This window comes from Ascaphus truei, chromosome 14 (genome assembly GCF_040206685.1).
Source record: "Ascaphus truei isolate aAscTru1 chromosome 14, aAscTru1.hap1, whole genome shotgun sequence".
Taxonomy (NCBI): Eukaryota; Metazoa; Chordata; class Amphibia; order Anura; family Ascaphidae; genus Ascaphus; species Ascaphus truei.
In genome coordinates, this window is record NC_134496.1 from 41650388 (window position 1) to 41678041 (window position 27654).

Sequence of the window (27654 nt, forward strand, 5' to 3'; positions counted from 1 at the left end):
CATACGATCAGGGAAAGCTGTCTGTTTCATTTGTAAAGCATCAAATCATTATTCGCATGAAAAGCTTTGAATTAAATCTGCACCAGGCACCTGATATGCTGGCCAAATTGCAAAGTTTCACATGTGTAGTTGTTGACTGTCCACACATGGCTTGAAGGCAAGATGTTTCACAGCAGACATTGGCTCCAATCCAATTACAAAACGATGGGGCTGATTGTATAAAGTATCAAGCAGGCTTTAAAGATTTTCACTGCCATCGCCGAATACTCTCATTCAAATCAATAGGAGTTTTTTTTTTTTAATAGAATCCGGCCCTAAATCTAACCAGATTATTTGCAAACTTTTTAAATCAACCAATCCTTGCCCATAAGGAAAGTGTTTATCACTTTAAACAACTATTTAGAGAGCCCGCTATTGAGCTTTTCAATGAATCAGAAAGACTGATACATGGGCATGAGAACGATGCAGTTATACCACTATAACATGGCAAAATGAACAATGTATTGTGTAGAATTGTCTAATTGAGATCAACATTGGCGTGATGGCAGGCCTTTATTTCTCGGATAACATACAGATGCAGCCTACGAGTATCCAAACACTTGCCTTGGAAAATCTGGGGCATTCTCCCAGTAATACTGCAATATTTTTGTGAGATTTCTGCAGACAGACTAGTGGCCCATTGGATTAACACAGCGGGAGACCCTGGCAGTCCCATTCAAACTGAATGGGACTGCAAGAACCCCTGCTGTGTTAATTCGATGGGCCATTAGCAGAAATCTCACAGAAATGTTGCAGCATTTCACCAGGCAAGTATTCTGATACTCGTGGCTGCATCTGTAACACAAAAAAAAGTAATGTTTGGTATGAAATGCAGTATTTTCGATGTAGTCATGGGCTGCAGGCTGTAGGTTGGTATTATGTGTAAACATTTTCTATCCTACCATAATTGGTTTCATTTCTAGATTACTGTTTGTCCCTTCCCCTTAGTTTACCCAGAAGAAGACTGCAGGGTTATCATGGCTCATGTGAGATTTATTTAGCGAGGAGAGTTTCTTGTTCCTCAGTGAAATATAGTGTAGAAGAAACGTTTGGGACTGTCACTATACACAATATAAGAATCCGTAAGACTGAGTAACCTATTACTCATTTCAACTTTATAACATGAGGAATACTGTACATTCTCACAGTATATATATTTACACGAAAAAATACTCAATAATTTTTGTTATGTCTGTTTATTAACATTGTTATTTGAACAGCATGGTGCTAAACAATACATATATTTTTTACAGAAATGTTAATATGAGAAATTGCGGCCGTTATGTTTAGTACGAGATTATATGTATAATAAAATGCCATTTTGTTTTATGTCCTGTTAATGTAATGACTTTAAGAAATGAAAAATCACAATGGTTATGAGTGCCATGCAACTTTTTCTACATTTTCTAAATTATATGATTTATCAGTCAGATGGATTTCAAGAACCTGCAAAAAAAGGAAAGAAAGAATATATTTTAGAAAAATGATAGATAAAGTATTTAGGGGTAATATATATATATATATATATATATATATATATATAAAAAAATTTGCAAAGCAGGAAGGCTATTCAGACATTACATTTGTATACAAATAATATATTGTCCTGAAGAATATAATACTTTATTTTTGCCACAATTAGGCCACAAAACTCTAGACAAGGGGTGTCCAACTGCAGGTCTCAAAGGCCACCAAACAGGTCATGTTTTCAGGATATCCCTGCTTCAGCACAGGTGGTTCAATCAATTACTTTAATATGATTTGAATATCTTATGTTGTTTTTTTTCATTTCATTTGTATTGTCTTTGTGAGTCTATTTAAGATTGTGTTACTGTATTTTTATTCTGTCCTTTTGCTGGATTTCTACCCCACAGCTACACTGCCTTCTTTCTGTGGTTACATTTTCCCCGGACTGTTTTGTTCCCACGGGGCTTTTTGACCTGGGACACAGGTAGGCAGTGTTTCCAGTGTGGAGTACCTATAAAGTGACACACTCTAGACCCAGGAAACTACTTTTTGATAAAGCACCTGTGGCGAGAAACACGTTGGAGGTTTCTTTTTTAACTTAGGCTGTATGCCTCAATAAATCTTTTGTTATTTTTTCTACTTTTGCCTCCAGTTATCTCTTCTTTTTTTGCTGTGCTCCTTTTTTCCTCGTGTTTTTGCCTGAAGCAGGGATATCCTGAAAACCATGTCAGTGGCCCTTGAGAACTGTAGTTTTCCACCCCTGCTCTAGACTCAAAGCAAGCATGAGCGGGTCAGTAAATTGCTCTAGCATAGGGCTGCGCAAACTTTGCCCCCCGGCCTGCGCCCCCCTCCTTATCTTGTCTTCAGTGTCCACTGATGCCGCGTCGCCGAAGACAAGGGAAGGGAAGTTGCAGAGGCCTCACACGATCCCCCTGCATTTAATTTAAATCCCTTGGGGAAGAACACGGGACCATTGCAACCGCCGTGCACCCCCCCTCCTGGAAAATATTGCACCCCCTGGGGGGTACATCCCTTAGTTTGCGCACCACTGCTCTAACATACAGTAACACACTTGCTTTGATACAATACTTGTAAATACAATATTTGTCGATCACCTAAATTAAAATAGTAACATTTCAAAAACTATTCTTACTGTAAATATACTAGAGAAACTTTACTAAATATTTTGTGCAACAAAAATTCCATACATATACTGTATAAAAATATTATTATCATACATACCTCATTTTGTGAAGTGAAGTGTAAAATATCTTCTGTTTTACCCGCGTATGTGACTGCAACATGCGTTATTGCATCTTTTCCAGTTCCCCAGATGTAAACATGTCCAAGATAGAGAGGATTTGCTGCAGTTAGGTAATTATTGTGCGTTACCTGGCTTGTTACGTAGTCCTGTGACACCAAACAAATACGAAGAAAACAAATTATATATTTTTTTTTTATATATTTTCATTTTTTTTTTTTAATTAATTGCTGTTCCTGTACACAAAAATCAGTCATTGTGGATGCAAAGGATGATCAAACTAGATGCCAAGCAGACGGGTATTTTCCATTTATTACTAGGTAAATGCAAAGCCTGGCAGATGCCCAAAGTTATTTTGTCTTTGAATCTGGAACATAAGATTAGGGGCTAAGATCATTGCCAGTGTTGTGGATGAGAAAACTTTGCATTGCCTAATACAACATTGTTGTATGTGGGGCAGGGGGGGGGGGGGGGGGCTGATTAGGGTAAATCAAGGCATATATTTTGTTTCATTTGTAGGGATTTGGCGGAAATTGTATGGGAATGTAATTGGGGGGCCTCCTGCAAAGTGCTGCAGAGTGGGCCTGCTGGAAACTGCCCTTGCAGGTGCCTATCCAGGAAGCATGCTGTAAACTGTGGAAGGTAGGCTCCACTGACAGGCACCTCCATATGCACCCTACAGCAGAGAGGTCTGCAGGTCACCTCCACAGGCCTCTCACAGGCCCCCTCAATCCTCCAGGACAGAATCCTCTTTTCCCTTCCTCTTTCTCCCCTTCCCCATCTCTTTCTCTCCCCTCCTCCTCCTCTTTCCCCTCCATCTCTTTCCCCCCTTCTCCCCTCCCCTCACCTACTCTTTCTTCCCCCTATCCTTTTTCTTCCTCCCTTATCTATATCTTCACGCCCCTCTTTCCCCGGAGCCCAAAATGACCCGCCCCCTGGGCCTTATCTCCTATCCTCCTAGGCCCATATATCATTCTCTCCCTCCCCCCCCCTTCAGGGACCAAGAGTACGCCATGGGATGGGGGTGATTAAGGGAGGGGGATACACACACTTTTAGCTTGTTCTGGGCCCCAATATTTCTGTTTGCGGCCCTGACTTGAATGATCGGTTTTGGTAAGGTCTGAAATAATTCCTTAATGGCAGTAAACTCAAGGCCATATTAACTTGGCACTGCTACAGGTATTTTAACACCTTCTGGCACTGGAAACCCCTTAATGCACATTAATAACTTTACAACAATACAAACACTACATACCACACTAGCAGCGTATGTTGCTTGGAAATAATGTTTCTTTTCTATTGAATCTGCAATAGAAATGATAAGCAGTCATGGCGGGCGGCATTTAATGTACATACGGTATAGAAATTTTTTTCCTGTGTTTTTGGCAATAACTTTATTAGCATTATTGAACCTTTAGGCTGATGACAAGTAGCATTAATACTTAAAAATTGTGTCATGAATATGCAGGCATAGTATCCTCACCGGGGAGAAAAGACAGCGGTCACGGCCGCACAGCAAATGAACAAGGCTGGACTGTGCTATAGAGTTGCGGGGGGTGCTTCCCTCTCTATCTTTTTAAATACCCATGGCATAATAAAGATTTTTTTAGAGCACAGTCCAGCCTTGTTCATTTGCTGTGCGGCCGTGACCGCTGTCTTTTCTCCCCGGCGAGGATACTTTGCCTGCAATTTCCACTACACAGCTTGGAGCACGCCGCAGACCGGGCGGACTTTAAAGATTCCAGTGAGTTATTGATTTTTATTTGTTACTTCATTGCGGAGTTCCCCAGGTGTTGTGTCTCATATTGTGCGAGACTCAAGGGGTCTGGGAGGGTCCACGGAGGGTCCAGATAGTCACTGCCAGACCACAGCCCAAATAGGGGTTATTAATCTCTCTATACTCTGCCCCTCTGGACACAGCAGTATTTTTTTCAACTAAGTGGTTTAAAGCCCTGCAGCACTGGCTTATTGAGGGGTGAATGTCCCTCAATGTTCTCTTTATCTGTGTCATGAATATGGTTGCCAGACGTCCCGTATATACAGAATTGTCCCTCATTCCATTGACTTGCCCCGTTGTCCCAGAAAGATCTATGGGGACGCATCATTGTCCCGTATTTTAGTGCCTTGACGTGAAATGCCTTAACTTAAAATGACTGTAATGAAATCAGTAATAGATTTCTTCTTGAGTGTAATAGTTCCCTTTTCCGATGTCGCCTTACTAAATTATTAAAATAATTAAGTAAGGACACTGCCTGGTCATCTCATAACACCATGACACACCCCCCTACAGGCGTTACCTTTCTCCCATCCCTACTTGTTAGTTCAGTGCGTGTCTTTCTCCGCCCGGACAAGTGCATAGGTGAATATAGAGGTCAAGCGGGAGACACTATTCAGCTCATTATGACATCACATTTTCATACTGGATTTTAGCATCATGTATTATAAAACTGTATATGTCCCTAGTCATGAACTATCCTGCGGCAAACTGAGATACGTAAATGGAAAAAACTCTATGTATGAAAGTTTTCCTTAAATAGTTTTATGTTGAGGTGTTAAACTTACCAATGCTTTGTCCATCATCCCAGAAAACATTACCCTGAGCCTCTCCATTGTCATCTAGAGCTACTATAAGTCCCATAAACTTCTTACGGCTGCAAGTAAAATAAATAAATATATATGTTCTTTAGTTTCCTTCTGCTTATAAAATATGCACTGCAAACATTCTAACACGAGGTACAATATTCAGACTGGAGATTCGGACCAATCTGACTCAGACATGCACAAGTTGGTAGAAATGACATTACAATGTAACCCTTTTGCTGCCGGAGTAGCTTGCATCCGATTGCACTGCTTAGCATTAACGGCCAATTGGCAGCGAAGGGGTTAATGTGCTATTTTTTTCCTGTACAAGGGCTCAAATCGGGTCAAAACCAATGAATGGGATTTTGCCAATTTCCCACTGTTCTGACGGTAAGGGCAGAAAAATGCCCTTTCAACCTCCCCATTGATTCGAGTCTAATTATCTACAAATGTCCTTGATCTATCCCCTTATTTGTACACGTTTTCCATTTACACAAGGAAGATGTTTTAATGTCATATTCGTAATGGTGAGCAATTCAGGGACCGGTGGGGGAGCTGCTAGGAGAGGGGGTTACATGGTGAAATATTATCACTGAATGATATCAGAGTTTGCTTCTGCAAGTGGCACCGATTATTTTTCTCTGCATCATGGGGCAGATCTAGGACGACATTAACCTGTCTTCCCAGGAGACCAGCATCACGAGTAAAACTCAAATATCAAGTTTCCTATTTTTGATGCACGAGGCTTAACGCTCCGACCCCTCTCGATAACGCTACCCCCATGAACAACTTGAATTCCGTTAAACTCTGCCTTGGCCTCTGGAGGCCTTCTCTTTATACCCTCTTCCCTTAACTCCAGTCATTTGGCTGCCTGGGAGGGGATCCAGTCCAGTTACCTGTCCCCTCCCATGCAACCGGCCCCCCAGCTCACAAATCCAAGCTCTAGTAGCCCTTATGAAGCCGTCGGCCCCATGCTGGGGCTTCTGTCTCTTCTGTAGCAAACATCATTGTAACCCGTGATGCGCTACCATGGGTCATGCACAATGAACCAGTGGGGAAAGCAGCCATTGTTTTTAATTGGTCACATGCAAGAAGAGAGTAGGGCTATTGCGCCATTTCACCCGCGGGAGCGTGCCACGGGTTGCAATGAAGCTGGCTGTAACTGTATACTGTCATCAAAATATAATATATGAGACCTTTTAAACTTACTTACAGAAACATTCCATTCAGAATTGCACTTACCTATAAAAAGTATTGTTAGCAGGTTCCTGCCATGGTATGATGTAGCCACCTCTTACATGAAGATTAATGTGTTCAAGAGGAGCTGGTAAAGTGACCCATTTCCCTCTTTCTTTCATTTGTAAGCCCTGTAATGGAGGACAATTGTGACTACTGTATGTATTTACTCAACACATACTTTATAGCACCGCATTTCAACATGGGAAAGTGTAAAATAACTGAGCTAACAAAGCAGGACTTCCGCTACAGAAGCAGGACCATTACAGTATATCAAGAGCTTATATTAAAGAAGAAATTCCTCCTAGGACCAAGTTAACTCGTTCCAGTTACATATTTGAGAAATCTCATCTGGGTGATTGATGTATGTTTTATTCAAATCAGACCCCTATGTGTATTTCCGAAAAAAAAATTCAAGTTTGACTTAGGAGGGGGAACATTTGTTCAAATATTATTAGTATTGTTTGTGGAGAGTGTTTGGACTTGCAGAAGAGGAGATACCTTGGTGTGGTTCTGCAAGTTTACAATGCTTTGGTCAACGAATTTAACTAAATGATCCTCACTTATGAGAATAGAAAAAGATACGTACAGGTGCAACTGCCAGTTGTTGACTGCTTGACAAGGAAAATCTTTGACCATCTCGCAGTAACTCCTGAGATGGTCCAGAGCAGGCTTTAATGGCCAATAGGATTAACACAGTGGGGGTTCCTGCGTTTGAATGGGACTCACAGCCCGGTAGGATTCACACAATGTGAGTCCCAATCAAATGCAGGGACCCCCGCTGTGTTCATTCGTTGGGCCATTAGTCTGGCTGATTGAATCTCGCGGCGTGGGATAAAAGTGCAGAATTGTCAAGGCAATCTCAAGTAAAGCAATCGACAACTGTCAGTTGCAGCTGTTTTTAACTATATAATTTGTCATATTGGATGTACCACTGAGGTTTTTTTGTTTTTGGTATATACATGAAGTCACAAACCCAGCAGCGCTTCTTTCTGCACAAATATATATGGTGTGGTGGGTTTGGGTTCTGAGCTTGTGTGGGTTATGTGTGTCAGTGCTGGGCAAGTTGCAAAGTGTTCCTGACAAATACATCATTAGCTCCTCCAGCTCTCAAGGGTTTACAAAAGGCTAAACTGTTTAGAAAGTGAATGACAGAGCTGAAGAAATAGATAGATGGCTATACAAATCGGAAAACAAATTTGGTAATACGGTTACATCTTTTATTAGTAATTGTGCCCTTAAAGAATCAACTTAAATACTAATGCTTACCGTGTAATAATCATACCAGCGCGTATTTGGTATGTATGCATTTACTGATGATTGATTCTAAAACAAAACAGAAGCAACTTTGAGGGTGGAAAGTACAACACAATGCATTGTTTTCTGTAACTCTCACATACGCCGCAATATTACAAAAATACGCCCTTTCCTCTGTTGCTCGACTTCTAAAACTCTGACACAGGCCCTCATTCTCTCCCATCTCGATTACTGTAACCTCCAGCTGTCCGGACTTCCTGCCTCTCACCTGTCTCCCCTGCAATCTATCCTAACCGCTGCTGCCAGAATCACTCTACTCTTTCCTAAATCTGTTTCAGCGTCTCTCCTAATTTCTCACTATATACCATACCGACTTTTGCGTTCTGCTCAAGGATGTCTTCTCTCTACCCCCTCAATACCCGACTAGCACCCTTTCTATCCACCTTTAAGACCCACCTTAAAACACACCTGCTTATCGAAGTATATGAGTAGCTCCGTGGCTAATACTATACACCTAATACATAAAGCTTGGCCCCTTGCAGACACACTTACCAGAACGCCCTCCTACTGTATCTGTACTTCCTACCTACCAATTAGATTGTAAGCTCTTCGGAGCAGGGACTCCTCTTCCTAAATGTTAATTTTGATGTCTTAAGCACTTATTCCCATGTTCTGTTATTTGTATTATTTGGTATTTATATGAATGTCATGTGTATTACTACTGTATGTATATTAATGGTGCTATATAAATAAAAACATACATTACATACATACATACAAACCGCACGGATTACATGGAGATTACAGAAAAATTTGCACAACACCAGCAACAAAGAAAAGGGTTCTTTACAGTAAGGGCTGTTAAAATGTTGAATTCTTTACACCATGGAGACTGTGATGGTGGATACAATAGATACAGGCTCTTAAAAAAAAAATGATTGCATTTTTTTAAAAAGGAAAGGTATAAAGGGATATACCAAATAAGTAGACATGGGAAGGATGTTGATCCAGGGGGTAATCAGATTGCAATTTTTTGGAGTCAGGAAGGGATTTATTTTTCCCTTTATGAGACATCATTGGATGATGTGTCACTGTTTTTTTTGTTTGCCTTCCTCTGGATCAAAATACTATAGATACAGATATAGGATAATATCTGTCGTTTAAATTTATTAATTTATTATAGGTTGAACTTGATGTCTTTTTTCAACCAGATCTACTAAACGTTTCTATCCCTATTTGGACCTTTGGTAGGGACCGAAACGTTGATTTCCCAATTAACTTTCCTGTTTGTACCAAGTCCTGTGGAGTGGAGGCTATCACCTTTCTCATTTGAATGCCAAATTGTCAAGTCCTGTTCTACCCTCCTCTAACATTTCTCATATCTCTTATAATATCCTTAATTATAGTCACACACTCATATTTCGGGCTCCTCATCATTTTTTTAAATTGAACTTAAACAACAGATTCTTAATTAGCACAGTTCATAAACTAATTAACCAGCAATATATACAATCTGAACAGTCAGACTCTACATTATATATACTGTATGGGCATATAAAGCTATCTAGAGTAGACTCATGAATGTGTTACCACTGTCATTTTCCATGAGCAAACATTTATTTGCACTGTCGTTTTCTCTCGATCATATTCCACACTTTCATGGCTCTACCCCTCTGCGTGTCACTCACTACGACATGGTTTTAATTAATACATATAATACTAAAGCACTCACATCCTCTAGCACTGGACTGATCATGAATGCCGGTCCCCATAAAAACTGTTTGTAGACATCCCAGGTCGTTTTATCTGCAACAAATCTTTAAACAGGGATACAATTAACATCATGGTTCAATGACAATACTTGCGCTGACAAATATAGATCAAGAGAGAAAGATAAATCATTGAAATGTGTGTACGGTTAGCACAGAATGCCAAAGCTACTTTTGCATGTTAGTTGTGCTTAAAATATTTAAGATATACCAATAAACTATAACCATTAATGACTTAAAGGGGGTTACTCACTAAACTATGATAGTGCTAATCGGGGCACTATTGCACCTGTGCGATAGGAAGAAATAGGCCAACTTGCTGACATTTTCTTGGGCGAAAAGAGGGCAAATGTGGCATGGTTCGCAAACTTGGGGGAAACTCTTGCACATCTCTAGCGTTAAATGCCCCAGTTTAATGGATAACCCCTATTAAGTCCATTTCTTTCACTGTGATCTTCACAAACATAGTAGGCATGGTGAACAAAGTCAGAAAGAAACAAAAGTATAAAAGTAATGAAAATATATATTTGCTTTAAAAAAAAAAATGAATTAAATCAATTTAGGCCTCACATGAATCACTAGCAATGTTTGGGTTGAATAGTAACCATACATTCTAAGCATTACTAATAATCATTAAGCACTGTGTTGATTTTGTATTTTTGCTGGTGACTTTAATTATTTTCCTCTAGTTTCTCACAGGAAAGTTAACAAAACCTCCAGCAATGCGTAGGACAGCATTTCTTGCACAGTCCTGGGGTCCATGCCAGCAAAGGCTGAGATTGGCAAGGGACTTAAGGCATGCAAAGCACAGAAATCTACCTGTAACCGTATTTTTAAACAATGCTTTATTATAAAATGTATTGCTTTTTAAATGAATTTAATTGATAATTTTCCATTCAATTGTTCGCCCTGTCAGAAATGTTAAATTATTTTTTTTTATTGAGAAAAAGTTTTTTTTCAAATGCTTTCTGTTTTTCCAAAACAAAACAACAAAAAACAACTTAGAATATTACAAAGCGCAATAGATATCAAAAATGACTTACTCATGCAATAGAGGGCGTATAACAGTGCTACCCTCAGTATGGGCGTCAAACATTAGTGTGTACAGATATGGCAAAAGTCTGTATCTGATATTGAGGACATTTCTGGAAAGGTTTTTAAATCTCTCATCGAAGCTCACAGGATCTTGTCTCTGAAATAATAAATAAAAATAAATAAATAAATAAAAATATATATACATACAGTATATAATATATATATATATATATATACACATATATATATACATACAGTATATATATATATATATATACACATATATATATATATACATACAGTATATATATATATATATATATATATATATATATATATATATATATATATATATATATATATATATATAATAAAAGGGAACCAGGGTAAATCACATCATTAACACAATTGTTTCTATTTTCTGATATACTCCCTTGTTATAATAAGAATATTTTACAATATTGTTTGGTCATACTTTAAATAATTGAAAGGCATAACACTTATAAATGGAAAATCCACTCCTACACAAACCTATTTTAAGAACATCTGTATGGGAACACATGTTTAAGGGGGTTTGCCCTGAATATTTGACAATATTCTATACACTTCTCAGTTCAATAAAATATCTTTACGTGATCCACATGTAAGGTGGGGGGTTCCACTTCTTTTCTGGCATCACTTCGGAATATTTTTTTTTCCTTCAATGAGTGTGATGTCATTTCTGCACCATTAAACAAGTTGGTGTAAGGTTAATAAAATAAAAAAAGAGGTTGCTATTCTGATATATTCCCCTGAAGCAACTGTGCCTACTGTCACTGATGTTTATAGATGCTGAATATGTATGAGGTTGTGAGGATGTGTGACTTGGAAAGTACCTTAATGACTAAAACTTTGTAGTTCAGAGGAAGATACCTACATCGGTCCAGATAAATTACCATAATTCCATCATAATTTAGCATTTTCTTTCTTTGATTTACTACACCCACACAAGTCAGAATACTAGCAACTCACTTTTATGTTTGGGACAACGGAATATAAAGTTACAACCAGGCAGACATGTATCCCAAATCTACCCCAACTCTGCAGTGGAATCAGTTAATTTCCCCATTTAAACATCAGATTACCTTCTGTGTAACAATGTCAGTGACAGATACAGCACACGTGAGATTTATAATTTAGTGAAAGTAACGCAAGTCCCATATAATGTACCATTATAAAATATGACAATAGCAAAAGTCCCCTCTTCCAAAACTGGTATCACCTCCAGGGTATATTTTAATTATACATGATTACTTATAAAGAAGTCATGCAAAAAATATATGGATCCTATTTTGGAACATTGTGTTGTTGCCAACATTTCTTTAAAGGACAACTTACATACCGGAAGCCATACTGAGTATAGCAGCCAAGACCATTAAATGATGCCTTGCCAAATAGTACTTGAAAATTTGAAGGGTTAACGGAGATACTTTTGGTACATTAATATGAGTTAAATAGCTATTGATGGAAGTATAGTTTAATTACCACTGATAAACAATAACAATCAAAAACTAGAGACTACCATTATAGCGCATGAAAAAATACATCACAATACTGTACATGCCCAGAGAAATGTCACCTACCCGAAATTCTATCCCATTGTGATTTCTAGAATATGGGTAAAATGCCCCGAGCTGCATCCAGCGCGCACATAAATTATATGTGGTGTTTTCGAAGAAGCCGCAAATGTCTGCTCCAGTCTAAAGTAAAGGAAACAAGGTATTTCAATGTGCAGTTGCCACTTACAAGACAAGAATGTTAATGCAAAGTTATAAAAAAATAATGTTAATTGACAATAAAAAAAATCACAAATTCTGATGACTTACATATGATATTCCAAAAAGGCTGAATTCCATCATACCTGAAAGAAAAAGATAAAAATGTGTAATATATGGCATGATTCTATATCTCTATAATTATAACCTTTTTGACACACAATATTTTCCAAAGAATATTAAATAGCACAAGGCGTACTTTTCTGATACTCAGAAATAAAATGCAGGCATTGTAAGTTGTGGTACCTTTTTTGGAGACCAATATAAGACTTCAGATGCTTCCCAAAATAATGTGCGGACCAGTGGATCCCCAAACAGAAATCATAAGTGTGACTTTAACTTAATAACAAACAAATGACAAAAGAACAATGACTCGTCTACAAATTAGGCATTATGTAAAAAATTCAGAATTGTTTGAAATCTTGTGTCCGACTTTCAAGAAGATCTAGATTAAAGCAAAGCTTTCTGGGATGGATTTTAAAAGAAAGTTTTAAGAATTATTCATGCTTTAAAAATAGCAGCTTTCTCAAATAAATATTTCTTTAAAAAAAAAGTGGAGTTGTAAGTACAGTATAAAAAGGTCAAATGTAGAGATACTGTGTGTGTGTGAAAAACAAACAAAAATAAAGTAATTATCCGTACCCCATATTACTAGAGATGTGCAAATGTCTTTCACCATTATCTCTTAGCACAGGGGTGCGCAATCGTTCTCTGCTGCGCCCCCCTGCCTGCTTCCCTCCCTCCCTGCCCACAGTGCTCCCCTGAAGCCAGGGATTCTGAGTAATGACCGGAGATAGGCAAATCAGCCCAGATATTTTGTGGATTTTACACCCAAAATCCATTTTGCGGTATAAAATCCGCAAACAGATCTGGTCGCTATTGGATACAAGCCGTTGACGGATTTGTAGAATTCCAATCCGCAGATTCAGCCATGCGTTGGCGGATTCTGAAGAACAGATTGCTGAATCCACGGATTGGATTCTACAAATCGGTCCACGGGTCACGGAATCCGAAGAGTGTACTGGTAATAATAATAAAAAATCCGCAAAACGAGAATCTCCCTTTTTGAGACTGATACGCTGCAAATCCGTGGACCAAAGGAACCGGACGACACTCTGCGGATCCAAATTAGCCAAATAAATGTGCTTATCTCTAGTGATGGCATGCAAATAAGTGCAGCCATATTTCCAAATGTTTCGGCCAATGTTCACACTCCTGTTTAGTTTGCATACTTCCTGCTTTTGGCAGTAAATTTCACAAAATTTGCGGCGTTCACAGAATTCCACCATAAGTGGAAAGTGTCTTTCTGTTTTGGGGGAGATAAAGGAAGAGGGTCTTGAACCAGTGTCTTGAACTTATACATCTATTTTCTACCCAGTGTCATCACACTTTATCCACCGATACATACACATTGAACACGAAGAGTGCAAAAGATTACCTTCTACTGTAAGGACTCACATTAAAAGACATAACTTGTTTTAAATTAGTTATTTGTGTGAACCACTTAAGCATTAAAAAAAATCATAATTCATTATAAAATTATTGCTCACCAATAGGGTTGCCAGATGTCCAGTATTGAACCAGACTGTCCTGTATTTGCACTCTGTCCAGTAAAAAATGAGAAGTAATGCTGGTCATGTATGTGTCTGTGGGTACTACCTCTCTAGACATAGTGATCTGACTGGCTTGGGGGGCCGCAGGATTTCCCCGAGCAGGGCTGTTGCTAGGGGGCTGGGCAGCTTCCTCCATCCTGATTGGCTACATTACCCAGCAGCAGCCAATCAGGAGGATGTCTCAGGAGCATGGGGGTGGGGCCAAGGAGAGGAGGAAACTGCATGGAGAGGGGAGATGAGTGCAAGTCTTGAGCGCGTCACACCTTTCACCATTGTATCCAGTATTTTTGGAAAAGCCACCTGGCAACCCTACTCACCAATAATAGATGCATCCATTTGGCTCCAAGCAGCAGTGTTATCACCAAGCCAATGTCCCACCCACTGTCCAGCACTTGGATATGTTGAACGGCTGACAACAATTCCTCGCTCGCCTGTTAAATTCCGCAAGGCACTAAAGAATACAAGATCAAACAAGTGAACTCTCGAGTAACCATGGACTGTCTAGAAAAAAAAGTGACCAATGACGTTTGTTGAGAAATTGAATTTTAAGGTAATTGTCATCATAACTGAGCTAATATATCACCTGATTGCCATGACATGTACAATACAATCATATGATATCACTTTAGATATATTTAGCAGACTTATTTTTAAGAATGCATTTCACTAGATAAAATAAGTAAAACATCTTTGGGATAATTCTGTTTGTCAGCAATAAACAAAACAAAAAAACAGAATTGTTTAATACATCAAAATAGCCAGCAGTAAATATACACCTTTAACCTATTAAATACCAACGATATCAATTGAACATTTATTTTTGGGTAAAATAATGAGAATTCCATCTGTTATTGCAGTCTCAGCAGTTCTACACCTTGGAGGATAATGAGGCACTGGCTCTTTGCCAAATATAACACGCTTACAATCAAAATGAGAAGTGACCTTGATATTTTCTTTCACTATAGTAATATTTAAATTACCAAGGTTTTTCAGGTCATGGATACCCATAAAAATGCTCTTTTTCTTTCTTGCTCATTGGAGTGAAAATTAAACATCCCTAATGTATTATCATTAAATCTTACATTAACTGCCAAAATACTGACTTTAGTGCACAACAGTAGCATAGACTCAAAGTTCGCTTTGAAATTAAGAAGTTGAATTATTAACTGTACCTTAAATGCTTACATGTATAGTTATAAAATAATGTATCTCTTTATTTTGTCAGTTTTTTTTAAAAGGACTGTTAATGTTGTTGATTCAACAACGTCCAGGATGAGCCAATCATTACAACATCAGCAGCACTGTCCTACTCCTGGATATGTGTGTCCTGGTCTTATTGATGTTTTTAATTATAACATAACCAAAGGCAAAATATTTTTGGAGATTAATTGTTTTGATTACTTGAGGTAATCGTTAGGTAATTTCAACCCTGCTCTTTGGATTCAAGTTGTTACTGTAATATGCAATATCAAGTTGAGGGGTTTTATTGTGTTGGGGACGTGGTTTATGAAATTAAACTGAAATAACATTTAAATGAATAAAATAACAGACGTACTACATATGTATTGATTTGGTTTGACTTTGTTTGAATTCCTGATCCATACTTATTTGTGTGTAATATCTTTTTTAGTACATACAGTATATACTGTATAGGTGTATATTTCTATATGTGACTTGCTGTACTGACAAAGTTAATTACTTACAGTATGTGTGACTTACCAACAACATAAATGTTATAATGTCCTATATTCCATAGATCTTAATATAACAGTTATAAATGGTTTTATGTAATATATTTCATATTAACACTGAAAGGTAATACTGGAAGCCATAGATTGCCCCAATGACATCACAAAAGGGCAACAGATTAGTGGCCCTTATGATATCCTCTTCCATCCATGATGTTGAGGGGGAGAGGGGAGTCATGAACTGCTTTGTACTAGCCAAGCGATCACATGATCTCGGTGGTTGTTTTTTTATTTTGTTTGGGTGATAATTTTAAAAGCAATACATACTTTTTTAATCAACCAAACTACTTACTCATATGTTGGTTTTGCATGCGACCATCCATACAGACTGTGGACATCATAGTGTCTCACTGGTGTTCCATCTGGCAACAACTGTTGGCTGTCCATGCAAATGGTCTTGTGATTTAACCCTTTGTGTTTTGATTCCAAAGCTAAAAAATAAAATAACAAAATGTGTGAATTTATATAATAGTAATACGTTGTTGCACACGCTAATAGTTAAGAAGATGTTACTTATATGTAACAGTGTTATTGATAGATGGAAGTAAAGTAATATACAGTATAGAAGTTAAAATAGTGCACAATGTCAATAGGTATTTAATTTCCCTTCACAATGTTGAGTTGTATGAGCCAAAACTCCCTTTCAATGCTATGAATTCTGAGTTTACTTTAATACTTCTCTTAACTCATCGAAAAATGATTAAAGATACAGTAACATCAATTTTAGACGAACAATCTTGCTAACTGTTTTTACATTATCTTTCTATCAGTCCTCAGTGCAAATGTGTCTACAAAATGAAAAATAAATTCAATGCAAGATACAGTAACCTCCTCCCCCCCAAAAAAAAACATGATAAAAAACTGATATGATGTACCATTATAGCATCTCCATTGTGAAAAGATATAGATTACATTTTCATTATTCAGTATATGTCACTGTCAGAAAAAAACCTCAGATACTGTATAATTAACAAATCACATTACAGAATTTTCATTTTCAGTAATTTGGCAAAAATATAATTGGTGTTTAAAAAAAAGCTACAGTACATCTAAATTGAAATACTTGGCATAACTACAAAGTAAGAAAAACACAGAACTACTGAAAAAAACTGAAGTGTTTCTGCTAGTGGTCTGCAGTCATTTTAAATAAAATAAACTGAGTGTCTGCAAGTTGAAAAGAAGAATCAGAGAAGACACCAAATTGAGAATGAGCATGGTTTCAGATGTAGGAAGAAAGGAGAAAGTCATAAAAGAGGCCATAAAGCAAACCATCTGCTGTAAAACTAGATAACTGCTGCAAAACGCTTACAGCTTTTGTTCAAGAACTCTCCTTTGTATGGTATCAAATCTAGCTAAAGTGGCAGTAGAGCTCAATTTCAGTCCTCAAGACCCCCTAATAGGTCACATTTTACGGATATCCCATCTTCAGCACAATGGCTCAATCAGTGGCTCAGTCTTTGACTCAGCCACTGATTGAGCCACCTGTGCTGAAATGACCTGCTGGAAGGTCTTGCAGACTGGAGTTGAGCACCCCTTTTAATGGATTGAAGAATATTCCAAACTGAAATCCAATGTGAAACCCTTGTTCAGTACAATCACGGGCAACGTGACCTTGCAGTGGAGTAGAGAACATGAATATCTTACGTGGCATGTATGGAGGAAAATTGAGGGTATGATTTTTGCAACCGTAGACTGATCCATGCACAAAACTTGCAGGCTCATTCATATCCTGAAATGAAAACAAATGGTAGGCCATTTAGACAGGGCAAGACTAAACACTATAAGGTTTGCTTGCGAATTAATTTGAACATTGCATTGTGCAATGTCAGATCCCACATACACACGATGACACTAATATTTTGCAATTACTGCACCGACACACTTTATTCGAGCAAATACCCAGTATGTACCTGGCAGATACCTGGAATGCGCCGCTCCTCACCTCTGACAAGCCCCGTTGCGTTTGCCTTCCCAGCCTGGGTTCATGCCTGGCTGATGGGCGGCTGATCTGTTAAATGATAATGATTAGGATTTAATAGGCTGCAATGCTTCGCGTGTCTACCAGATGGCATAAATTCATGAATTGTAATGCAGTATATATATATATACTGTGCAGTATTGCAGCCAGCGGGAATAAAATGCTTCAATCCCTGCCTGGAAAATAACCCAATGCACTCGGGCAGAAAACAGTCACAAACCTCAATACACCCGGGTATACCCGAATTCGTGGGACTAGCCAAGCTCGAATAAAGTGTGTCGCCAGTGTACCTCCCATCTTCAGGTTCAATTTGAAAAGTTTGTATTTCTGGCTATTTTTTTTTTTTTTAATGAAAATATACATTTGTAAAGAGTTTACTTATCATTTTTTCCCCATTATAATTAGTTTCCCCCACTACATTTGTGACAATAAAGTCTGTGAGTTTAGTACTAAAATGAAGGGTGGTGTTAAGTGCAAATACACAAAACATGCATTTGATATTACAATAGTATGAATCAGGGGTCTGCAACCTTTCCAAGAAGAGCCTTTAATTTTCCTTTGGCCTAAATATTTTGAGAGCCGCAACACATGCATGAGATGAATACACCTCCCCTCCCCCATACACTTCTCGGGTCCCGCATCACTGGAGAGGTCGCACGCGCGGATGCTGACATTGGGCGCCAATAAGGTAAACAGGCAGGGAATGGAGAGATTGGCCGCAGAGTGAGCGCCCAGCTCCAGCAGCTGGAACTGTGGCCATGCCCATCTTTCAGCACCGGCCAGACCCCTGGACAGAGCCACTTTCATTTAGTTAAAGATCCACATGTGGATCATACGTAAGTCGCTGGTTGCTGACCCCTGGAATAAATTAATAAATAATTGTATCTTCTTACGAGTATTGACACATTCGTGCAGACAGTGTGGATGCAACAACAGTTTGCTCAAAAGCAAAGAGAATGATTTAAAAAATTATTACATTCAGAGGAGCCCCAATTTCTAATGCCACCTTTGGATGGTATTTCACTGTTTTCATGTTAAGTAGCTGGTACAAAACAGAACCTCAGGATTTCCACTTAACCCTGATTGAATGAACAGTGGTAGCCACTGCAAATGCTCATTTCTATATTGAGATGAAACAAACCACTTTAGAATATATGAAAAGGGAAATTTCAGGTCAATTGAAGTTTTCAAATCTCCCTTTGCAATGTAAAAATAATAACTTGGAACGGTTTTTAGTTCAGTTTTCTCCAGGGCACTGTTTAAACCATCACCCTTCTCCTGGATTGTTGCTATGCAAACCTTTATATTCCTACTAGTTCAGCTATGGCAATGCACATATACACTTTGGCATTCATTCATTCTGCAAACTTGCTATCCATAAACAAGGGCAATTGTGTTTTAATTGTTCCATTAACATTAACCTTTAGCACAAGTTCTAAGTAGAAACAAATGCAAGAGCACAATTAGCAAGATTCTACTCAATACTCAATTTTGCACTAGAGCAACTGGACATAATTATAGTCATATTTAATGAACTACCATTTTTGCATCAGATTTTGAGGGATTGGATTTACAGAAAAATGACATGATTGGAAGAAATGACAAATCTGCTTTAAATTATTTTTATATTTAAACACATAAATTACACAAATAACCTCACGCTTGTGTCATTACATACTTTGTTAAACATATACTTCGTTATATTGTCCCCTTGTATTTATTATTAATAATAATAATAACATTATTTATATACTGTAGCGCTTTTCTTCCAATAGAACTCAAAGCGCTCGTCTTCACAGTTACAAAAGGGAAAAAGAAGAAAACATTTAAGGTTATAAAAGAGACCAAACACAAGGAAAGATACACTACAGGATGGGACGTTACTGTAGCTATTAAATGCTGCACTGATTGTGGTTCATTAATTAAATTCCTGGGTAAACAGGTATTGAGCTTGTTTTTATAGATTTCCAGAGAGGGGCCTCTCGAGCTATTCCAAAGAGTGGGAGCAGCGTGGCTAAGAGCTTGGGGCCTCAATGGAAGTCAGATTCTGGGAACTGTTATGAGTCCTTCATCTGCAGATCGAATTGAGTGAATGGGAGTGTAGGGAACTATAGGAGCTCTTACAGATAGCTGGAACCCTGGTCATGGAGCGATTTACATGTCAACGAGCCAATCTTTAAATAAAAAGTCCCCATTTGCAAAAAAGTAACCAAAGAAATTCAGAAACTTACTATCCAGATGCCATCAAACTTAATACTTTTATTTTCACGGAATTCTTTGATTTCTTGATGCCACCATTCAGCTGTGCCGTTTTTGAAAAAGTCTGGAAAGGCTGTATGAGCTCTGTAAATCTGAAACAAAATATATTGTGTCAAGCAAAAGAACTTAAGAAGAATTCACGTTAGGAGGCTTAAGGGAATTATAAAAATCATCAAAAATCACTGTTGAAGTGGAGAGGGTTTTGGAAACATACATTTTCAAATGAAGCTCATGTTAATTGAGATATGAGGATACATTTCATCATACTTTCATCGGGACAGTGATCAAGATGGAGCTATGTAAGAAAGGAGTTCTTAAGGAGTCTTCTCAGGATTATAGAGGGCTGGTTATAAAAAATAAAAAATAAAAAAAACACCTTGCATCGTACAAAGGAATTACTTTTCCTACATATTACTTTGAATACCACATCCGGCTGCAAAATAGTCCCCTTATTATACTGAAAAATCTGTTTTATTAGACAAACTAGCCTGTCACAGTTAAGTAAATAACATATTTTTCAGTGTACAATTTAACAAGTACATCTGCTGAATAAAAATGAAATGGAACAAATACACAAGAAATAGCTTTAATGCATGAATAGAACATCAGCTGGTCGAACATTTGAGAAACAATTTGATCTCTTCTTGTCAGCACAGAACTTACTACCTATTGACTCCACCACTCATTTAAGAATGCCAGTGTCTGTTTCCTGATATCATTAGTTGGAGCATAGAAATTACAGGTAATTAGCAGGTGGGATAACTGAGAGTGGGGTTGGTTACACACCTGCATCTTTACATTTTGAGTTTAAGATGTGCAAGGTTTTATGAAGCATGATGTGTCAGGGGTGTGCAAAATGGGGGATGAAACATTGTCTAGGGGGCGCAGTGCTTACAGAGGCCCCGCGCTCTTCCCCACAACATTTAAATAAAATGCTGGGGGAGTGCGTGAGGCCTCTGTATGTCTCTTACCTTCTCTACAGCGGCTTCTAGCAACGCCTCATCATGACAACGCGGAGTCAAATGGCAAAACGACATTGTGACATCAAATGACGCCACCGATGCCGGGGAAAAGGTAAGGGGGAGGGGAGAGAGCAGAGGGGAAGAGCAGGAAGAGGGGCGCAAACAAAAATGTAAGTAATACGAGGTGGTTTATAATGATGAAATGTTAAGCTTTAGTGAATGAGGATGTATGTTGATCCTATGTTTTTTGCTATTACCTTTTTTGGTCTTCAACAGCACTCTAGTAAAAATGACACAGTGTTTCAAGTACTTGTGGGTGAGCTTACCATAACATATTTAACTATATTTTGCTATATACCACCTGTATATTCAAATGATATTCAACTGCATGGTATGTTTTATATAAAGTAATATAAAAACATTGGCTGTTCGTGTGTGTGCATCAAACACTGCAGAGCACAGTTTTCCTGATCATGCTAATTTAGAAAAGAAATACAATAAATATGTACAGTGTGTGTTGTCAGTGACTGTTTTCTGCACAGCAATTAATGCTGCCTTGTGAGCCGCCTCATATAATGTTTCTTAACACATATCAGAGGTGAGCGGCTGTATGGGATTTTTTTTTTTTTTTTTAACTATATTGCAATACTTACCTCTACTTGAGTATCCCAATCTAATGATGTGTTAACATATACATCGGGTAAATCTGGCCAGACCTGACAAGAAACAAGTACATTGAGAACAAAAACTGTGATATATTTCAATTATCTTTAAATAACTTAAACAGTCATTAAAAATTGTATCCGGAACTGAACTGCAGAAGTTTTTACCGGTATTATCTGATGTCGAACCAACGGTAGAGTCTTGCCTTGGAGTATTTTTTAAATAGTTTGTTAATTAAAGACTACTGTTTACTGTATAAAGTTTAAAAAAAAATGTAAATATGTAAGGAAGCTGTAGAATGAATGGTATACTTCTCCTATTAGAATGTTTTATTCAACAACAGTCAGAGCCCAGTGGAGATCGAAGGCGTCTCAAGTTCATTCATAATAATAGTAATAATATTTTTTTATTTAGCCTTGCCGATAATACCATTGGATATATTATTTTTCAGGCAAGAGCCCTGCCACGTAGATTATTCTAAACAATTTTTTGATGCAGGGACATGAAGTAACTTCTCCAATGTTGCAAGAAGCATACAATGGGGCTTAAAATGGGTCCACTCCCATCAAAGAAATACAGTTATTACTAGATCTTAGATATTGGGTATATGAATATAAATAAAGAATTGTCTGTCATGTGTAGAAATGTTGGATATATGTTGGTGTGTGCTTCTGCTAATTTAAATACACAGCAGCGTGGCTGAAAACTTTAAACCAACACCTATGCTGATACACACTTTGCGTAGTTAAGCAGTGTAGGCACCACTCACTACTTCAAATCAATTTGGGGGGTATTAATCAGTGGAGTGTCCGTGGCTCTGAAAATCAACGCCAGGATCAATTTTGATATTCATAAAATAAATGGTGTCCACAGCACTCCCATGTGGCGTGACAAATGGCCACATAGTCATGAGACGTTGAACATTTCTGTTTAGGTATGATAAATTAATAAAGTAATCACCTACTTTCTATGGACACCGGTTGTTTTATGGATACACTTTTTGCAGTCAGAGATTAAAGTACAGTAAGCATGGTGATGGGAATTTAGCTTCCTTCCTGCAACAAAGTATCTGTATAATGGACAGTTTAATTGTACAAGTACCTTGCCCCATACGATTCCACTTCCATCTGCGTACTTAATAAAGACATCTTTATCGCGTCCTCTTGTGAAAGCTTCGTAAGGCTTGGTTTCATTTCCTGCAATAGCTGGATCCTAACAGATAAACAGACACAACAAGGTCATTACGAATATGTGAGAGTTTTGTAAGTAACTAATTAAGTAGGAGACATATTTAGCAAAATAAATTAAAACAACTCTTTATTTGTATTCACAGTACCATAAAATACCAAATAGTAATGATACCGGTCCAGCACTTATTCTATTTGTCATGATAGCCTACACCCGAATGACCACAATAGTACCTTTTCACTGTAATTGTGAGACAAACCTTTAAGGCTTTGAAAATGTTGGTTTCAGTGAAAAGCTACCTATATCCACACAAAGATGGAGTTACTGGCTCCTACCAGTTCATGAAAATAACCATCTGTCTTTCGTCTTCTATATTAAATGAACATACTTCTTATTCCTTAATTTGCAGGTAAAAACACAACATGCTTTAGATTTTATTGCACATATGACTTACCAGCATGATAATGCATCTCATGCCTTCTGATTTGATGTGATCAAACAGAGCTGGAAGCCCTGAAAAGTTTTGGCTCAAAGTGAAATCCATCTGCCTTTCCATGTAGTCTATATCAGCGTACTGCACATCCTGAAAGAAAACATTTCAATAAAGTGATATATAACTGCTGGATATATTGGTAATGTTTCAGGAACACAGTTAAAAACTTTATTCATTACACTCGGAAAAGGCGAATAACCCTTTGTAAGACTAATTTGCGGAAATCCACACATAATATAACTTATAATACTATAACTTATTTTAGCTTTAACGGTTCATGCAATGTCTTTATATATAATGTACAACCCTGTAACCTAATGTACCCATGTATTTGTAACACTGTATCTGTCATCATACCTCTGTGCCCAGGACATACTTGAAAACGAGCATAAACTGTCAATGTATTACTTCTTGCTACACATTTTATAAATAATTAAATAAATAAATGAACCGGCCAATCCGAAGCAGATGCAAATTCGCCCCCCAAAAATTTCCCTACTCTAGTCCTGCAGAATGTGATCTATAAGGAAGTGGAACAGGCAGAGGAGAACTCCTCCCCTTTCGTTCTGTCATCAGTGATGGAGCAATCCAAAGCGGTCATGTGATCGCGAGGGGAGTGGCCTCTCTGTGACTCAAAGAGTTAAACCCATTAATGATTGTGATACGCTGTTTAAAAAATAAGGTATATTGAACGGCTGTATTGCCGATATAATATGAACTGCAAATAACAAGAAATATGTAATTTATCTCTCAATTCATGATTTGCTTTTCTGGGTTATTTTTTGGTCCGGTTTACTCCCCAAGTAGTAACTCACATATGGAATCTGAGCTGCCTTCATTTCATTATACAATTCTGATATTTCCATATCATTTTTATATCCATAGCGGCATAACTGAAATCCGAGAGACCAGTAGGCTGGCATGACAGGGCGTCCGATAAGCTGGAATGATATAAAGAAATAGCATTTAGAAAAAACATACTGTACGACCTAAGTGCGTCAAATATTGAGAAAGTTAAGAATCTTACAGTTGTGTATTGTTTAACAACCATCTCTGGTGTGGGACCCAAAACGACGTAAAAGTCTAAAATTCCTCCAATTGTGCGATAAGTAAGGGCTGGAGTTGGCTGTACTGTTACATCTGGGGAGGAAGGGTGAAATAAAGCCCAAATGTTATACAGTATACCACGCTTTGTAAATACACAATAATACACATAATCTTCAAAGCATAATATGAGCATTTTTAATTCAGTATAAAAAAAACCTGGAAAGCAAATAGCCTGGCGATTGGCAAATTCATCTCTCAAGTGAGGGAATCCAGTTCCAGCTCATTAATACCTTTAATTAGAAAATCTTAACGCCTTTCTTATCAGATAGTCCTTCAAGGTACTAAAGAGCAAAATGTTTCAAGCTGCTCTGGCAGCAAAAGAGTTTGATGCATCAGAATAATAAAAAATACACCAAAGCAAAACAATTAAAGACAAATAAAGTAAATGTAACAATTTGGTTGCTCTTAAAGATGTATAGAACAGTTCCAAAATGCGGGGAAACAGTTTCAGACGAGGAGAATCCAGCTTATGCAGTCAATACTGTACATAATACCGCGCTCCTCCCTATAGAAGTTTGCTGCAGGTAAAAAGATAGGCCTTACATATAGAAAAACAAAAAGAACGATTCCTGCGCTCCTACCAATTAGGCTAAGATAAAATAATATTCTCATGAAAAAGGGTATTTGATTAAACCCTTTGGCCAAAGCATTTGTAAGCCTGCATGCCACGTCAAGGCAACCCGTTTAATGCAGGTACCTACACTATACTGTATATATATATGTAATAATTGTCCCATGGACTAGTGAAAAAAGTGTTAAATCCCTGAAGGGGTTAAATAAAGCATGAGCTTATGTGAGTAGTGCAATTAAAATCTGGCTAAAGCCAGTATCATACTTACCTTTGCTATAAAGGTAATCAGGGTGCACAAATTCCCTGGTGTGAATCTAATACAACTTACACATATACATCTCTCTGTCAGCCTTACACATTCACCTACCATTCAATGGAGGGTGATGTCCAGACTTACACTGGGGTGTAATATACCTGCACTAATTGGAAAATTGGTAGGGGCTCAGTAACTGCTATGTAAAGCAGATGAGCATTTAAACCTACCCCTATGACGTTTCAGATTAGTGCAGGTATATTACACCCCAGTGTCAGAGATGTATATGTGTAAGTTGTATTATATTCTCACCAGGGAATTTGTGCACCCTGATTACCTTTATAGCAAAGGTAAGTATGACACTGGCTTTAGCCAGATTTTAATTGCACTACTCACATAAGCTCATGCTTTATTTAACACCTTCAGGGATTTAACACTTTTTTCACTAGTCCATGGGACAATTATATATAATATATATATATATATATATATATATATATTTATATATATATATATATATATATATATATAGCCACTGTAAATATTACTGTATGTTCATTTGCATGTCTTAGACAGGTCTGCAACCTGCAACCTTGTATATATATATATATACAGTATAGTGTAGGTACCTGCATTAAACGGGTTGCCTTGACGTGGCATGCAGGCTTACAAATGCTTTGGCCAAAGGGTTTAACCAAATACCCTTTTTCATGAGAATATTATTTTATCTTAGCCTAATTGGTATGCAGTCAATACAACATGCAGTAGACAAGCAAATTCCTCAGGATGCAGGTCTCCTCTACGACAGAGGTACAAAGTAGAGCTTTACTCACAAGTTCACAAAGCAATTCTTCATTTGTTATGACAGCCAAGAACAGAGGAGAAAGAACGTTTGAGGTCCCATATCGACCATTCCTCATAGGAGACCTCCACTTTGAGGAATATGTTTGCTAAAGAGGTGTAACATTTTTTTAAAAATGTGTGGAACTGGTGAATTTTGGGCTTTGTTCACAAGCGAAAATGTTGCAAAGTCGTCAACTTGTGCAAAAATGTGCTAATCTTCAGTAACTAATTATACCTATACATTGTAAATTCTCGTGAGAAAACATCTCTATTCAGCAATACACCATTAGCCTATTGGACTTTGAGTTGTTATGTGAGTAATACTGTGGTTCAGTGACTATGTATGGGAATTTGAGCAACTTGTTTGCACAGAGCTAGTGCTTGTAATTGTCATTCTGAGCATCAATGATCCCCAGAGTGACAGTGAATCTGTCCATAATCATATCCTTCACATCAAGATCAGTGGTGGCCAACTCCAGTCCTCAAGTGCTACCATAAGGTCATGTTTTCAGGATAACTCTGCTGTCTTTGACTGCGCCGCTGATTGAGCCACCTGTGCTGAAGCAGGGATATCCTGAAAACCTGACCTGTTGGTTGACCTTGAGGACTGGAGTTGACCACCCCTGATCAAGATAAAGGGCAAGGAAGTGCACTTTATGGAGCGTGTGATGACTACACAGTTCCCACCTTAGCAGTTAGTATGGGGCCAGTTGATGGTGATTAATGACTGACTTTACACAGTGACAGTGAGGAGAATGTTCCTGAACAACAGGCCTCATCTTCCGAGTGTGCAAGAGTCTCACAGTCAGATCTTAACTTCTGCTAACCGATTCTGCCCACTGCATTATAATGTGGAAGTGAAAGGATGCTGAACAACACCCCCGCTGTGTGTGCAAAGGCACTGAGACAGGCCACCCCCAGCAACGCCAGCACCACCCGTTACAGCGCATGCAAAATAACCATGCAGAGGGTGGTATGGGTGCTATACTGGCTCTAGCAGCACTTGTTAGTTCTGAAGCTCATATTCATGCAGAACTGTTGAACTTTTTTCCATGTAAAATGTACAAATTTCATAAAAGAGTTTTCCAGGCAAAGTCTGAGACATTCGCACATCTCCAAAAAGGATTTTAAGAAAAAACTTATTTGGCCACTATTATTCTTTTTTCATTACTTACTGTATGTCTTACGAGTTACAAATATTTAGCATCTTGCAACTTGTTTGCAACAAATATTCTTTTGCGAGTCATCATTTCCATTGCAATTTTAGTGTGTCAAGTAGACATTCCACATTTGTGTATAGACAATACAGTATATGTATACTTCTATTCACATTGCTCCAAGTGTACAAGAGAATTGAAACACAACACAGGTATAAGTGTACCAAACAAATGTTAATATAAGGAATATAAGAAAACTCTGCCCAAAACGCTTACAGTCTAATTAATGCGTGGGAAGAGAAAGACAGCGGCAGTGGGTGTACAGTAGGTGCAGTGGTTTGAAGAGCTTCGACAGGAGGGT

At 37.9% G+C, this 27654-nt stretch overlaps 1 protein-coding gene across 1 annotated transcript in view; it reads right to left on the minus strand.

The window, feature by feature from the left end:
• Positions 1 to 1219: 1219 nt before the first annotated feature.
• The window catches only part of SI (sucrase-isomaltase), a 142517-nt gene continuing 116082 nt past the window's right edge, over positions 1220 to 27654 (minus strand). Inside the window, exons 53-71 of the mRNA XM_075570611.1 lie at positions 24390 to 24502; positions 24178 to 24303; positions 23324 to 23452; positions 22783 to 22893; positions 21672 to 21734; positions 20029 to 20148; positions 17464 to 17548; positions 16112 to 16250; positions 14389 to 14522; positions 12510 to 12544; positions 12267 to 12383; positions 10653 to 10801; positions 9573 to 9657; positions 7853 to 7909; positions 6590 to 6714; positions 5330 to 5418; positions 4023 to 4072; positions 2749 to 2916; positions 1220 to 1485 (exon numbers count right to left, since the gene is read on the minus strand). Coding sequence (XP_075426726.1) covers positions 1414 to 1485; positions 2749 to 2916; positions 4023 to 4072; positions 5330 to 5418; positions 6590 to 6714; positions 7853 to 7909; positions 9573 to 9657; positions 10653 to 10801; positions 12267 to 12383; positions 12510 to 12544; positions 14389 to 14522; positions 16112 to 16250; positions 17464 to 17548; positions 20029 to 20148; positions 21672 to 21734; positions 22783 to 22893; positions 23324 to 23452; positions 24178 to 24303; positions 24390 to 24502 — 1967 coding nt within the window. The 3' untranslated portion in view covers positions 1220 to 1413. The remainder of the gene's footprint in view (positions 1486 to 2748; positions 2917 to 4022; positions 4073 to 5329; positions 5419 to 6589; positions 6715 to 7852; positions 7910 to 9572; positions 9658 to 10652; positions 10802 to 12266; positions 12384 to 12509; positions 12545 to 14388; positions 14523 to 16111; positions 16251 to 17463; positions 17549 to 20028; positions 20149 to 21671; positions 21735 to 22782; positions 22894 to 23323; positions 23453 to 24177; positions 24304 to 24389; positions 24503 to 27654) is intronic.